At 44.7% G+C, this 14544-nt stretch overlaps 1 protein-coding gene across 1 annotated transcript in view; it reads left to right on the top strand.

Annotated features, from left to right (window-relative positions):
• Positions 1-14544, top strand: part of LOC118360952 (ephrin type-A receptor 2-like) — a 37127-nt gene that overhangs the window by 18223 nt on the left and 4360 nt on the right. Inside the window, exons 4-16 of the mRNA XM_035740559.2 lie at positions 6026-6181; positions 6564-6923; positions 8111-8238; positions 8524-8692; positions 8882-8975; positions 9537-9592; positions 9680-9805; positions 11448-11633; positions 11791-11852; positions 11986-12195; positions 12387-12536; positions 13549-13742; positions 14202-14357. Of these exons, the coding sequence (XP_035596452.1) occupies positions 6026-6181; positions 6564-6923; positions 8111-8238; positions 8524-8692; positions 8882-8975; positions 9537-9592; positions 9680-9805; positions 11448-11633; positions 11791-11852; positions 11986-12195; positions 12387-12536; positions 13549-13742; positions 14202-14357 (2047 nt within the window). The remainder of the gene's footprint in view (positions 1-6025; positions 6182-6563; positions 6924-8110; positions 8239-8523; positions 8693-8881; positions 8976-9536; positions 9593-9679; positions 9806-11447; positions 11634-11790; positions 11853-11985; positions 12196-12386; positions 12537-13548; positions 13743-14201; positions 14358-14544) is intronic.

Genomic DNA, 14544 nt, shown 5'->3' with positions numbered 1-14544 from the left:
AAGGTAGAGACAACAATACATCACATGAAGCCAGAGGTGTGGACTCGAGTCACATGACTTGGACTCGAGTCACAAATATGATGACTTGCAACTCGACTTTGACTTTAATACCAATGACTCGTGACTTAACTTGGACTTGAGCCTTTTGACACGACCTGACTTGATACCCTCCCCAAGCCCAAATATTAAAAATGATGCTATTAAAAAAGTGTGCAGCGCATCAACTCTTCATTTAACGGATTACAGTTTGAATCGGACAGCAGCCAATCAAATTGTGCCAGCTGAGAAAAAGATGTGTGTGGCAGTGCAGAGGAACGTCAGCGGGTGAATTCAGATGGAGCTCTTGGAAAGATGATACCCAAAATTATTATTTTCGGATATAAAGACGACACTCTATAAAAAACGGATTGCAGCTTGCAAGACATGCAGGGAAAAAGATTACAGTCGGAGGCGCAACAATTTCCAACTTTGTTCGACGTTTGAAGCTGAACTATTGAACTATTACTCTTGTTAAAAATATGAAATGGTATTACATTTGGTGAAGAGCACATTATGAATTGTTTAGGACTCAAAACTCAAAGTTTTGGACTTGAGATTTTACTCGGAATTGCCTGTCTTTACTTGGGACTTGAGACTTACTTGTGACTTGTAAAACAATGACTTTGTCCCACCTCTGCACGAAGCAGCCGCAACTGTCAGTAAGAGTGTCCGTGATTCCTATGGCTCTCAAGATGGACAAACCGTACTATTGCCGGTCTTTTAAGGGTGTATGCGAGCTTGTTCACCTAGCCGATTTCAGTTAGGCGCCAGCCGACCCAAAGCATGCGGTAGCCTTTAGCCATTTCCCGTCTCTCACTTCTTCCCCTCTCTCTCTCCTTTGCTCACTCCTGTGTTTGTTTTAGTTGGCTATTGACTCCCGGTAGTCAAGGACAGTTTAACTCACTACTACCCTGAGGCAGACATGACCCTCATGTGCTTTAAAAGCTAAAGAGCCCAGGACTTGAATTCAGCTTTTTTTCTTCTTTTCTAGAGCACCCCCACTTAACTCAAGTCCTTGGGGGATTTTCTGTTGTCCAACCACTGAGTACCCATTCAATCATCCATCGGTCCGTGCATTCATCACGGTCTCCATCTCCATCCATCTTAACTCCGGCTGACAAACCAGCCAACTCCACTTCCAGAATCCACCAGGTCCCGCCAGTCACTCACTATAAATAAACGCCCAGGCTCTTTAGACACAGGACCTCTCAAATGACAACAGGGCCTACCTCCCAGGGGACCCCGAAGGGCAAAAAAGACATTCTCACTTAAGTTTCTCAGCGGTCTGGCTCTTAAAGAGCTTAACAGACTTTTATTTAGTTGAGAAATGCACTGTGTTTTTACTCCCAGTTATGTTCTCTTTGAAAACAACAATGTAGCTCTCTCCCATATTCTTTCCCTGGACTCTATTTGTGGCTGTGACCATCTTCCCTCGCATGCTTTGATTGGCTGCTGGATGAAGGAAGCTCAGCGTCAGCCTCATGCTTCCTGTTGTGTCCAGCAAAGATTAAGCCCCCTCCTCCTCCCCTCTCTCTAGCTCCCTTTAGAACATTCTTTTACCCTTCTTCAGTTTCTATTCTTCTTAAACTCAGAAACTGGTGGTCACTGACTCCTGGTCATCACGTATATTGGATTCATTTCCTGTGATGAAAGGCAGTAAATGGGCCTGAACCCTATGGTCCACCGCTGGGTGGTGTATTCTGGAATGACTGTTGATTACAGTCTCTGACTCTTACAGGCTGACTACACCACTCACGTCGCGTGGGCAAGTGTTGCAAAATAAATTTAGACATACATGTTATTCAATTATTGCACCCACTGCCCCTGTCTGTGTTGCCAAGGGCTAAAATTGAAGTCTGTTCTATTTCTGATGCAGATCGCGCTGCAAGTCCTGCCTCTCCCATCTCCTCATTGGTTTATAGAAGCAGGTACCCATGTGCCATCACCTCATTGGTTATACCCACGTGGGAGACTGAAAGACTAACGAGGTCAGTGGCGGTAATGCACCTAATTTATGAAAGTTGCCAATCGCAACATAAAGTCAAAAGAAGAAAAAGCCTGGGAGGAGAGATGACTAGAAATGATTTGGTTGACCATTTTATGTGTGGATTAATTGGCAGAGTAGAGATTGTGCATTTCAGGTAAAATAACTCAATGTATATATCCCAGGACAAATTAGCTAGCAACAGCAAGCTAGCTAAATAGGACAAATTAGCTAGCAAGTGCAAACTAGCTAGCTAAATTGCCATAAATGCTTTTCGACCTGTCCTCAAATTAATATAATTGGTTCAGAGTTTGTTTTGATATTTTAACCTGCTAACGTGATCGCGTTTGGTGTGGGGGTACAAAATGCATTTATGCACGATGACGCACGCGTGCAGCCTGTATGGGTTCTGTGTTAATGTATTTGTATTTATTAAGGATCCCAATTAGCTGTTGCCAAGGCAGCAGCTACTCTTCCTAGGGTACAGCAACATTAAGGCAGTTATATACAATTTAAAATATGTTACATTGTTACATATGTTACATTTCATAACACTTTTCACAGGCCACTACTCTACTACCAGATATCTACAATACAAAATCCATGTGTACGTGTATGTAGAGTGCATGCCTTGTGTGTCTGCCTTACACCATCATCCCAGAAACCCTAGACCCACTCCAATTTGCATACTGCCCCAACACATCCACATATGATACAGTCTCTATTGCACTCCACACTGCCCTTTCCCACCTGGACAAAAAGGAATACCTATGTGCGAATGCTATTCATTGACAACAGCTCAGCGTTCAACACCATAGTGCCCTTAAAGCTCATCAATAAGCTAAGGACCCTGGGACTAAACACCTCCCTCTGCAACTGGATCCTGAACTTCCTGACAGGCAGCCCCAGGTGGTAAGGGTAGGTAACAACACATCTGCCACGCTGATCCTCAACACAGGGGCCCCTCAGGGGTGCGTGCTCAGCCCCCTCCTGTACTCCCTGTTCAGTCATGACTGCACGGCCATGCACAACTCCAACACCATCATTAAATTTGCCGATGACACAACAGTGGTAGGCCTGATCACCGACAACAACAAGACAGACTATAGGGAGGAGGTCAGAGACCTGGCCGTGTGGTGCCAGGACAATAACCTCTCCCTCAACATAATCAAAACAAAGAGATGATTGTGGACTACAGGAAAAAGAGGACCGAGCACTCCCCCATTCTTATTGACGGGGCTGCAGTGGAGCAGGTTGAGAGCTTCAAGTTCCTTGGTGTCCACATCACCAACAAACTAATATGGTCCAAGCACACCATGACAGTCGTGAAGAGGGCACGACAAAATCTATTCTCCCTCAGGAGACTGAAAAGATTTGGCATGGGTCCTCAGATCCTCAAATGGTTCTACAGCTGCACCATCAAGAGCATCCGGACTGGTTACATCACTGCCTGGTATGGCAACTGCTCGGCATTTGACCGCAAGGCCCTACAGATGGTAGTGCGTATGGCCCAGTACATCACTGGGGCCAAACCTCCTGCCATCCAGGACCTCTATACCAGGCGGTGTCAGAGGAAGGCCCTAAAAATGGTCAAAGACTTAAGCCACCCCAGTCATAGACTGTTCTCTCCGCTACCACACGGCAAGTGGTACCGGAGCGCCAAGTCTAGGTCCAAGAGGCTTCTAAACAGCTTCTACCCCGAAGCCATAAGACTCCTGAGCATCTAGTCAAATGGCTACCCAGACTATTTGCATTGCCTCCCCCCCTCCCGTCTCCACACCACTGCCACTCTCTGTTGTCATCTATGCATAGTCACTTTAATTAACTCTTCCTACATGTACATACTACTTCAACTAACCGGTGCCCCCACACATTGACTCTTTACCAGCACCCCCCTGTATATATTGTTATTTTTTACTGCTGCTCTTAAATAACTTGTTACTTTTCGCATATTCTTATCCATATTTCTTGAAACTGCACTGTTGGTAGGGGCTTGTAAGTAAGCATTTCACTTTAAGTTCTACACCTGTTGTATTCGGCGCATGTGCCTAGTAAGATTGGATTTTTGATTTAATTTATGTGTGTCTGTGCCTGTGTGTCTCTCTTCACAGTCCCCGCTTTTCCATAAGGAGTATTTGTATAAAAAATGTTTTAATCTGATTTTACTGTTCACATCAGTTACCTGATGTTCCATGTAGCCATGGCTCTATTTAGTACTGTACGCCTCACATAGTCTGCTCTTGACTTGGGGATTGTGAAGAGACCTTTGGTGACACATCTTGTGGGGCATCTATGGGTGTCTGAGCTGTGTGCTATGTGTTTAAACCAACAGCTCAGTGCATTCAGCATGTCAACATTTCTTAGAAAAACAAGTAGTGATGAAGTCATTCTTTTCTCCACTTTGAGCCATTCGAGATTTACGTGAATATTATTGTTAGCTCTTCGTGTACATTGCTGTAATCTACCCTTCTTTCTTTCTATCCCTCTGCTGCCCTTCTGTTTCTCTGTCCCGCCATGTCTTTTCGACCTTCGAGATCTTGTTAATGAGTAGTCATGAATGTTATAGAATCAGCTGGCAGAGAAAGAGAGGAAAGGGGATGTGAAAGAATGAGTGAATCATTTCATCATTTCAATCATTTTTCAATCATTTTTTCATGCTTCGATTTTTCTCTCAACTAAGAATGCACTACTGTCATTCATGTTCGCCATGTCATCCTACTGCCGACAAATGGCAACTGCAACTTGTAGGCCTCAATGAGGCAAAAGACGAATGGAGCGAAGGGAACGTCTCATAGTTACTTGAATAAATGAAATATGGGTGATTTTCTTTCAGGAGAGTGTGAGGTTACTTGCGTGTTCCAAGTAAACTTCAGCGAAGGCGGTAACTGATCAAAGCTGATATTTCTCTGAGAATAGACATCGGTGTCCTTCTTGACTTGCCCCTGGTGTTACCTTTTGGATGGAGACACTGGAACCATATATCATTGATTCTTTACATATTTCACCTTCTTTCTCAGGTCATTCCTCCATTGCCTGTAATCAATTTCTCTCGCCTCCCCTAATGTCTGATAAAGCAATGAAGTCAACCTAGGAAAAGAGAGCTGGCTGAAGAAAGGATGCTATTTGAGATAATTGGAATACAGACCCATATTGCAGGGCCTGGAAATAGAAGAACCAAAGCAAACAGTGTGTGTGTGAGAGAGGGCAGGGGAAACAGGTGAAGAGAACAGTAATCCTTCCTCTGAAGTCAGATTTGCTCGCCGTGTGTGTGTAGTCATGTAAGGGGATAGAGCACGGACATGACCAGAAGCCATTGGAATGTTTTTGGAGCATTTAAGGGCGGCCTTCTCATTTTCACTTTCCTCCATGAGACCCTCAGAGATTTCACGCCGTCTTACTCTGATTCCAACTACTGTTGGTGCACAGCTTGAGCTTACCTGTATCTCTCCCACTCTATTCTCCCATGTGTGAAATCAGCAGACATCTTATCTAAGCGATACAGTTTCATATTTGCACAGGGGTCTTTTTAAAAGTATGCACATAATGGTTTCACTTATTCATTTTCTCTCTTTCTGATTTCTTTTCCCACTTGATTCTGGCTTGCACTCCTCTGTTTTCTCTACTCTTCTCGTGGAGTATTGATGGCTGACTTACTGTCCTGGAAATGTGGGAAGACTGGTTGTATTGGTTTAGAGAGAGAGCGAGAAAATGTGGATGGTTTAAAGGTTTAAAGAGTAGTAGTATGGCTGTTGTTTCTGCACCAAACACCCACTCAGATGTAGGAAAACACTGTAATAATCATCTACATAAACCCTTTATAGTGCATTACTTTTCATCAGGGTTCATAGGGATCTGGTCAAAAGCAGTACACACCATATAAGGAGTAAAGTGCAATTTGGGATACACACCATGTTTTCCTTGCCATGTTTTAATTTCCCGTTTCTTAAGTAGTTTCCTTCAGTTCCTAATGAAAGTCTCCCCTGTGTGTGTTTGTGTTTTCAGAGTGTCAGCCAGGCTTCTTCAAAGCCTTCGTGCCCAGCGACACGTGCAAACTATGTCCTGCTAACACCCAGCTGCTGGGCTCCGGGGCGCTGCTCTGCCCATGTGCAGAAGGCTTCTACCGCGCTCCCGACGACCCGGCAACAGGGCCCTGCTCAGGTTAGGAGGAGGAAGGTGTCCATTTTAGGAAAATGACTTTAATGTGCACTGTCACCATTGGTGGATCCCACACTGACAACTAATGAGAGTTTTTATTGCGCTCATAGTGCTCTCTTCTTAACCAAAATAATGGCATAATGACACTAAATAGAAAATCACAGAATGCTACAGTGGTTGACATAATGATGACATTACTCCATGTGTAACTCTGTGTTGTCTGTTCACACTGCTATGCTTTATCTTGGCCAGGTCGCAGTTGCAAATGAGAACTTGTTCTCAACTAGCCTACCTTGTTAAATAAAGGTGAAATAAAAAAATATATAAAAAAATACATTGTGAACTAACATACTATGCATCCATTTTCCTGCTCCTGTTGCCTTAGGCCTGCCCTCAGCGCCGCAAGAACTGGTCGCCACGACCACCCAGCTGGCCGCGGGCAAGCTGCATCTGTCATGGAGCCCACCGGAGGACACGGGCGGCCGTAGTGACATCACCTACAGTGTTGAGTGTAGATGCTGTGATGGCGCCACGTGCCAGCCGTGCGGGGAGAAGGTGCGCCTCGAGCCAGCCAGCTTGGGCCTGATGCACACCTGGGTGGCGGTGAGCGAGCTGGAGCCCCACCTCAACTACACTTTCACCGTGGAGGCCCACAGCGGAGTGTCGCTGTTTGCCAGCCAGGTGGCACCGCGCTCCAACAGGCCCCCGTCCACAAGCACATTGACCACTGCCCTGCACTACACAGGTGAGTCACCATCAGTGTTGGGATTTATTACCTGAAAAAGTAATACATTACGTATTACTCATTACATTTACTTTACAGTATTACTTTGTGTTACTTTTATGAATCCAGGTGAAAGATATGATCCCTTATTGTTGTCACCTGTTAAACCCACTTCAATCAGTGTAGATGAAGGGTAGGAAACAGGAGACAAGAAGGATTTTTAAGACAATTGACACATGGATTGTGTATGTGTGCCATTCAGAGGGTGAATGGGCAAGACAAAATATTTAAGTGCCTTTTGAATAGTTTATGGTAGTAGGTGCCAGGCACACCATTTTGAGAACTGCAATGTTGCTGTGTTTTTCACGCTCAAGAGTTTCCCATGTCGATCAAGAATGGTCTACCACCAAAAGGACATCCAGACAACTTGACACTACTGTGAGAAGCATTGGAGTCAACATGGGCCAGCATCCCTGTGGAACCCTTTCGACACCTTGTAAAGTTCATGCCCTGACGAATGAATTCTGTTTTGAGGGCAAAAGGGGGTGCAACTCAATATTAGGAAGGTGTTTCAAATTCTTGTACCCTCGGTGTATACTCTAAGCAAAACATCTGTACAGATTTCCAATCTTTTCATTCAAAATATTTATCTCGAGCCGCCAGCTCTGTTTATAGACCGCACGTACACTGACCCATAGAGATGTATAGAGGGCCCACTTGCCACAAGACGGGAAAGCCCTCTATGGGCAAAGATCAGAGGTGCGTCCTCTATAAATTTGCATGGACAACAGCTGTCATGATTTTACTCAAAACAGCCTTTCTCTGCTCGCTCGAGAACTAAATGAGGAAACGAGACAAGTTTGGATCATGGGTTTTGACAAAAATAACTGTAATAATATTAACCAATTTGTAAAAACGTACCGTTACTTTACGCCGTTACTCATAAAGTAATCTGATTGCAAAACACGTTACTTTTGTAACACTTTACCCTCAACACTGGCTACCGTACTTAGGAGTAATGGTAGTAGAAGTAGTAGAAACATTTTAATTATGCATGATCAAATGGGATCTGAAATGTAGTTATGGCTTTTCATACAAGCATGATAACTAAATACTCTCACACATATTGCAATGAAAGCATTTCAAAAGCTCTTGGTTGGTTGAACCTGTGTTGAACCTTGACATCTCCCCTCCTTCCTTCTCCTTAGACCCCCCCAAGGTGACGTCCATGCGTCTGGTCGAGCGAAGCCCCACCAGCCTTTCCCTGTCCTGGGCTGTAGCCCCCCACAGGCCACTGCCCCGGCCCACCCGCTACGAACTCAGCTACCGCAAGAAGGTACAGTACCACCCACGCCACCACTAGCGGGTGCATATTTTTGCACTGTTCTATTGTGTCTTTTGTTACATAAGGACTTAAAAATTTAATGTTGTGATAGTGCACAAAGGAAAGAAAGAGTAAGAGAAAGAAAATGAGCGGGGTTTCATGGAGGATAAATGCCACATAAAGGGACCAATATCGCATAACAAAATTATTATTATTTTGAGTCCTTACTGAAACCCAGTGAATCAATCATGACTTATCTCATCTTTCAATTCTCTCCCCCCTCTCCAACTCTTCCAGGATGACAATCTGGATGTGACCACGTACACTGTTCTGATTCTGGAGAAGAGCTCTGTGCAGATCAGTGAATTGTCCCCAGCCACGGCCTACCTATTCAGGGTCAAGGCCCTGAGCCCCGAGGGCAGCCCTGGAGGATCCAAGGAGGATGAATTTGAGACCCTGCCTGATAGTAAGGACGATGGCCATGTGAGGCTAATAAGGAGAAGGGAGAATGATAGGATGCTATTTGAGATGATTGGGACACCGCCCCATACTACAGGGCCTCGAAATGAAAGAACCAGTGTGTGTGTGTGTTTTTTTGTTTTTTTTGTCAGTGTGTTACCATTGTGTCTCAGGGTTTGTTGTTGATGTGCCACAGTGCCCCAGAGCAACACGGCGGTCATTTTCGGAGCGGCAGTTGGCGGAGCGGCCATGTTGTTCATTGTGGTGGTCGTCCTGCTCGTACGCAAACGGTGAGCAGCAACCTCCTTTCCCCCCCTCTGCCCCTCGCCCTTTGCTTCTCTCCACTTTTGTTAAGCACCTCCATAACACTCACCCCTTCACTGGTTTCCTTTCTCATTCTTCTTTACTTTTGCCCTTCTCTCCCCTTCCTTTTGCTACTATCTCTATCTGTTTTCCAGCAATCACTAGGGGAGAATTGGCATTGAGTGCAGCTTGTCATTGCTCAATGAGTATACTCTAACAAGTAGTGGCTTTGAATGGAAGCGGGCCCAAGTGGCACATTGTTTTGGAATAAGAGCTGGTCGGCTCTTCTTGTGGCATACTGTAGCAAATCCTTCAGCACAGCAGCACACCGCTATCTGTCCGTCGATCCGTCCATCTGTCTTTGACACGGCTTAGGAAACACAGACAGGCTCCAGTCTTTATTAAAGCTTTCCCTCAGTGAATTGAGGCGGCACACACCAATGACGAGGCGTCTTTTGAAACTAGCTGGACATGGAAGGATAAAAAGAAAAACAGATCATTCGATTTTGGATGATAATTACTGATGATATTTCTTTTCTGTTATTCAGGAGAAGGAACTCCCATACAAGACAAGAACCAGAAGATACTTACTTCTCTAGCTCAGGTAGACAAAAGAAAATAAGTACCCCTCTCTCTCTACGTATTTTTATCTTTCTTTCACAAATGCCCATCTATTCGTATTATTCTCCAGAGCAACTGAAGCCGCTAAAGACCTATGTGGATCCGCACACGTATGAGGACCCCAACACAGCCATCCTCAAGTTTGCCAGCGAGATCCATCCCAGCCACGTGACCAAGCAGAAAGTCATTGGAGCTGGTGAGTTCAGAACTAAGTTAAAACAATGTACTTAAGGGCTAAGGATTAAGGAGTTGAAGGGTTTTTCCATCCCCTAAGTCCCAGTTTATATATTTTTTTGGTGTGTTAAGGCTACAACTTGAGCTCTTGAGTTACAGTGGGTAGACCATTCAGATTGGTATTGATGGATTGCGTCTTCGACTTGCATGTTTAGACATAATTCAGTGTGGCAACTCTGCTTGGCTTCGGGGACCAGTGCTTTATCTCCAAATCCACATTAAATAATAATAAGATAAACAAAAGTAACTGGAGCAGAAAACTGAGTATTTGAGAGGCTATAACCCCTTGAGCCCAAACTCTTATTAGGCAAATAATAGTTTTATTGCAGTGTGACAACATCTGCCATTCTGCTCTTTGAACCCCCAACCCCCACCTCCCCTTCTCCTCCCCAACCATGCTCTGTCCTCTGTGACAGCTGATTCCCATGCTCCCACACAGGCCGCAAGCCTCCACCAATGAGAGATTAAAATGTTTAATGTAACCTTTGTTTAACTAGGCAAGTCAGTTAAGAACAAATTCTTATTTACAATGGCGGCCTATCCCAGCCAAACCCAGACGACGCTGGGCCAATTGTGTGCCGGCCTATGGGACTCCCAATCATGGAGAGAAACACATATTTCTTACACAATCTCACAATAACACACCTCTGTGAAAGGCCTGGAGCAAAACAGCTTGTTTACTTTCTCCTTACACAATTTCCATAACCCTCGAGAGACACTAAAGGTAGGGCTGGGCGATATGACCTTTTTTTTCAAACTTATGGGCGATTCACAATATAATTTTTTTGTTGTATGTTTTCTCTAAGTTTGAACAAAGTGAACAGGCTAGCATCCTCTTCAAACAGTTGGAGACGGAGTGAAGGGATGTGTTCAATACCAATTGAACCGTTCTACCTTGTTGCTAGCTAACGAGGTAGAACGGTTGAATTGGTATTGAACACATCCATTCACTCCGTCTCCAACTGTTTGAAGAGGATGCTAGCCTGTTCACTTTGTTCAGATCTTTGGCTAAAATGCTGCTAGCGGTATGCGATACTGCAATGCCACGCTCAACAAACTGAGCATGAATTTTTCAGAATCAATGTTCGTTGAGACTCCTGTTTTAGTAGTGTCTGTTCTGCATGCAATTTGAGGAGTTGAGACTTAAAAGGGTATTGTTGGAAAGGTTAACTTCTCTATTACAGTAAAATAATGTGTCCGTGTGTTTGTGTCCATATGATTGATTCAGTTGGACCAAACCTTAAATGCAAATAGTGAGTTGAAACTGCTTGTCAGAGAGGATGAAGTGATCTCTCATCTTTGTTGGTGTGAGTGGCAGGGGTTGTGCGTGCGTGCGTGCATGCGTGCGTGCGTGCGTGCGTGTGTGAGAGAATGGGAAGGTGCACAGAAAGAGCAAAGGAGACGAGACCAAAAAGACAACATGAGAACAAGTGAACATAAATGCAAAAAAAAAATAAAGGGATTCTGCACAAAAACATTTGAACTAATTGAATTTTGATATCGCCCAGACCTAACTACAAGCCACAACCATATAAAGGATAGGGCTTGAAATATTGCTCAATCTTGTCTTTGGGTTTTAAAACTGTTTTCTTCTGCGCCTCTAGGGGAATTTGGAGAGGTGTTTCGCGGTATTCTGAAAGCGCCAGGGCGGAAGGAAGTGGCGGTGGCCATTAAGACGCTGAAGCCGGGATACTCGGAGAAGCAGAGGCAAGACTTCCTTTCAGAGGCAAGCATCATGGGACAGTTCTCCCACCAGAACATTATTCGCCTGGAGGGAGTCGTCACCAAATGTAAGAAGGCTCTGTTAGTCTACTGGACGCTACCTGTACCTAGAACAGTATGCTCCTGTCAAACATTCACTTACCCGGTCTATATATCAATTCCATCTGTATACACTTCCTGCCTGTTTTGGGCAGTAGTTAACATTTATTCCATTTTTGATTCCAGTCAAACATGCCATGATTGTGACTGAGTATATGGAGAACGGAGCACTGGACAAGTACCTAAAGGTGAGTACAGTACATCGTATGCAAGTTACCTATATAAGTGAAGGGCAATGCGTTGCCACTGAGTTACCACAGAAACTTCACATGATGTCTTTCTAACAGTATGTGTGTGCAACCATATGTGTTTCCTCCTCAGGATCACGATGGCGAGTTGCCCTCCTTCCAGCTGGTGGGCATGATGCGTGGCATCGCCGCAGGCATGAAGTATCTTTCCGACATGAGCTACGTTCATCGGGATCTGGCTGCCCGCAACATCCTGGTCAACAATAACTTGGAGTGTAAGGTGTCTGACTTCGGCCTGTCCCGAGTGCTGGAGGACGACCCTGAGGGCACCTATACCACCAGTGTGAGTTATCATTGGACGTTAGAATGGTTGGCTTTACTTAGCCCTTGCTTATGCATTTGCCTTGTAAACACTGTATTTCAGTGTAAACTGCTCACAGAGGACTTTAATTTAATCAAATGTAATTAAATTGAGCAAAACTGTATTTTTTGGGCTTTGACCTGAGTGTTGTCCACTTGTTTCCCCTCCAACAGGGTGGTAAGATCCCCATCCGCTGGACAGCCCCAGAGGCCATTGCCTACAGGAAGTTCACCTCGGCCAGCGACGTGTGGAGCTTCGGCATTGTCATGTGGGAGGTCATGGCCTTTGGCGAGCGGCCCTACTGGGACATGAGCAATTGCGAGGTATGCTACAATTCTAATGCTAACCAGGAGTTGGAACCAGTTCAGGGAACAGAACCGAAAACCGTAAAATAACAAACATTTTCAAGGAACGGAAACGAATGTGATCCATACTGTACTGGTACAGAACCGTTATTTTTAAAGCATGGGAACCAGTTAATAACGTTCTTTAACGTTCCAGGCATTTTGCTCTAATCCCACAAAAAAATGCAACAAAGTGCCTATGCAAAGCCCTCACTCTGTCACTCAGAAGCTTATTCCAGGATCTGCCTGCAAGCTGAAAATCCTTGTGCGTGTTTAGGCTACCAGGCTACCTGCCCTCCAACGTCTGAAGCATAGGCTACTGTACTGACGTTACCATAGGCTACTGTACTGATGTTACCATAGGCTACTGTACTGACATTACAAGCGTGATTCAGAAGATGGGAGAGAGATTTAACTTTTTCAATATACAAGAAGTGCAAAAGGGTAAGACGTGTTTTTAGTTCTGGTGCCGCTCTGCACACACAGCTAGCTAGCTAGCTCAAGCTTGTTAGCTAGCTAGCTCAAAGGACATTCAACATTCCTCCATAGAAGCCGCTCCTCCTAGGTATAATTCTGTGGACCTAATTCAGATAATGCGTGTCATAACAAGATGCCCAGTGCTTTAAGCCTCCTGAACTCTCTCTTGCGCTCATCTCACCCGCAAAATTTCTGTCGCATCCTGCGCCATAGGCTACACTGTCGATCAAACATGTAAACAACTAGCTTGCCTGCTCTATGTGCACTGATTGGTGAAGTAATTTAATGCGCTAGATGTAAAAAAAAAAAAACTGATTTCACAGGTTAAAAAATAACAGAAAGAAATGATATAAACCAATATTTTGGGGGGGGTTCGAACCGAGTCAGAACATTTATTTTGCTGGTTGGAAGAGTTGGGGGGGAAAAAATGTGGTTCTGTTCAGAACGAATGATTGTAAAATAATTTTGGTGCTAGTCTGAGATCTCAAAGTAACCTCTAGCCTCTGATTGTCAGGTAATGAAGGCCATCAACGAGGCGTTCAGGCTGCCGGCGCCCATGGACTGCCCATCAACCGTCTACCAGCTCATGTTGCAGTGCTGGCTGCAGGAACGCTCCAAAAGGCCCCGTTTCCCGGACATTGTCAGCCTGCTGGACAAGCTGCTCAGGAGCCCTGAGTCCCTGAAGGCAATCGCAGATTTCGACCCCCGGTAAGAGTTCTTTAATCTCTAGAAGGGAATTAAACAGCAAAACAGAGTGGAGTGTAAAAAAATGCAGATTTGGTTAAATTCTTGGTAGGATAGTGTGGCAGCATAATGTGTGTCTGAACATGTTTTAAACACATTTACATGTTGGTCATTTAGAGAAATATAGGAGCAATTAGGGTTAAATGCCGTGCTTAAGGGCACGTCAACTTATTTTTCACCTCAGGGTTTCGAACCAGCAACCTTTCGGTTACTGGCCCAACGCTCTTAACTGCTAGGCTACCTGCCGCCACACAAAAAACAAAGAGCTGTCAGGTTCCTTCCTTAATCAGTTTCTCCATAGCTGCACCAAATACTTTTTATCTCACTGTTTCCTCGCAGGGTTATTACAGCCTTTTCCTTGTCTTCATTGTCGGCCGGCTGTTGATGATTATTCCTTGCTCTTCTCTACTTTCCCTACTCCAGCGTATCCATCCGCCTGCCCAGCACCAGTGGTTCGGATGGCTCACCCTTCAGGTCGGTGTCCGAGTGGCTGGAGTCCATCAAGATGAGCCAGTACAGTGAGAACTTCACCTGTGCCGGAGTGTTCACCATGGACCAGGTGCTGCAGATGAAGAACGAGTGAGTCGTGTTTTTTTAAGCGTTTATTTTTATTTTGGGGGGACATTGTTTGTTGCTAGATGAGATGTTCACCATAAAAAATATCTAATCTGAGAAACTATTGATTGCAAATAATCTAAGATTGGTTGAGATTGTTGGAATAGAATAGTACAAATATATGTATAGAGTATCTGCACAATGGAGAACA

This window comes from Oncorhynchus keta, chromosome 28 (genome assembly GCF_023373465.1).
Source record: "Oncorhynchus keta strain PuntledgeMale-10-30-2019 chromosome 28, Oket_V2, whole genome shotgun sequence".
NCBI lineage: Eukaryota > Metazoa > Chordata > Actinopteri > Salmoniformes > Salmonidae > Oncorhynchus > Oncorhynchus keta.
The sequence above is the reverse complement of the archived record's forward strand: the minus strand, read 5'-3'. Positions and strand labels throughout refer to the sequence as shown.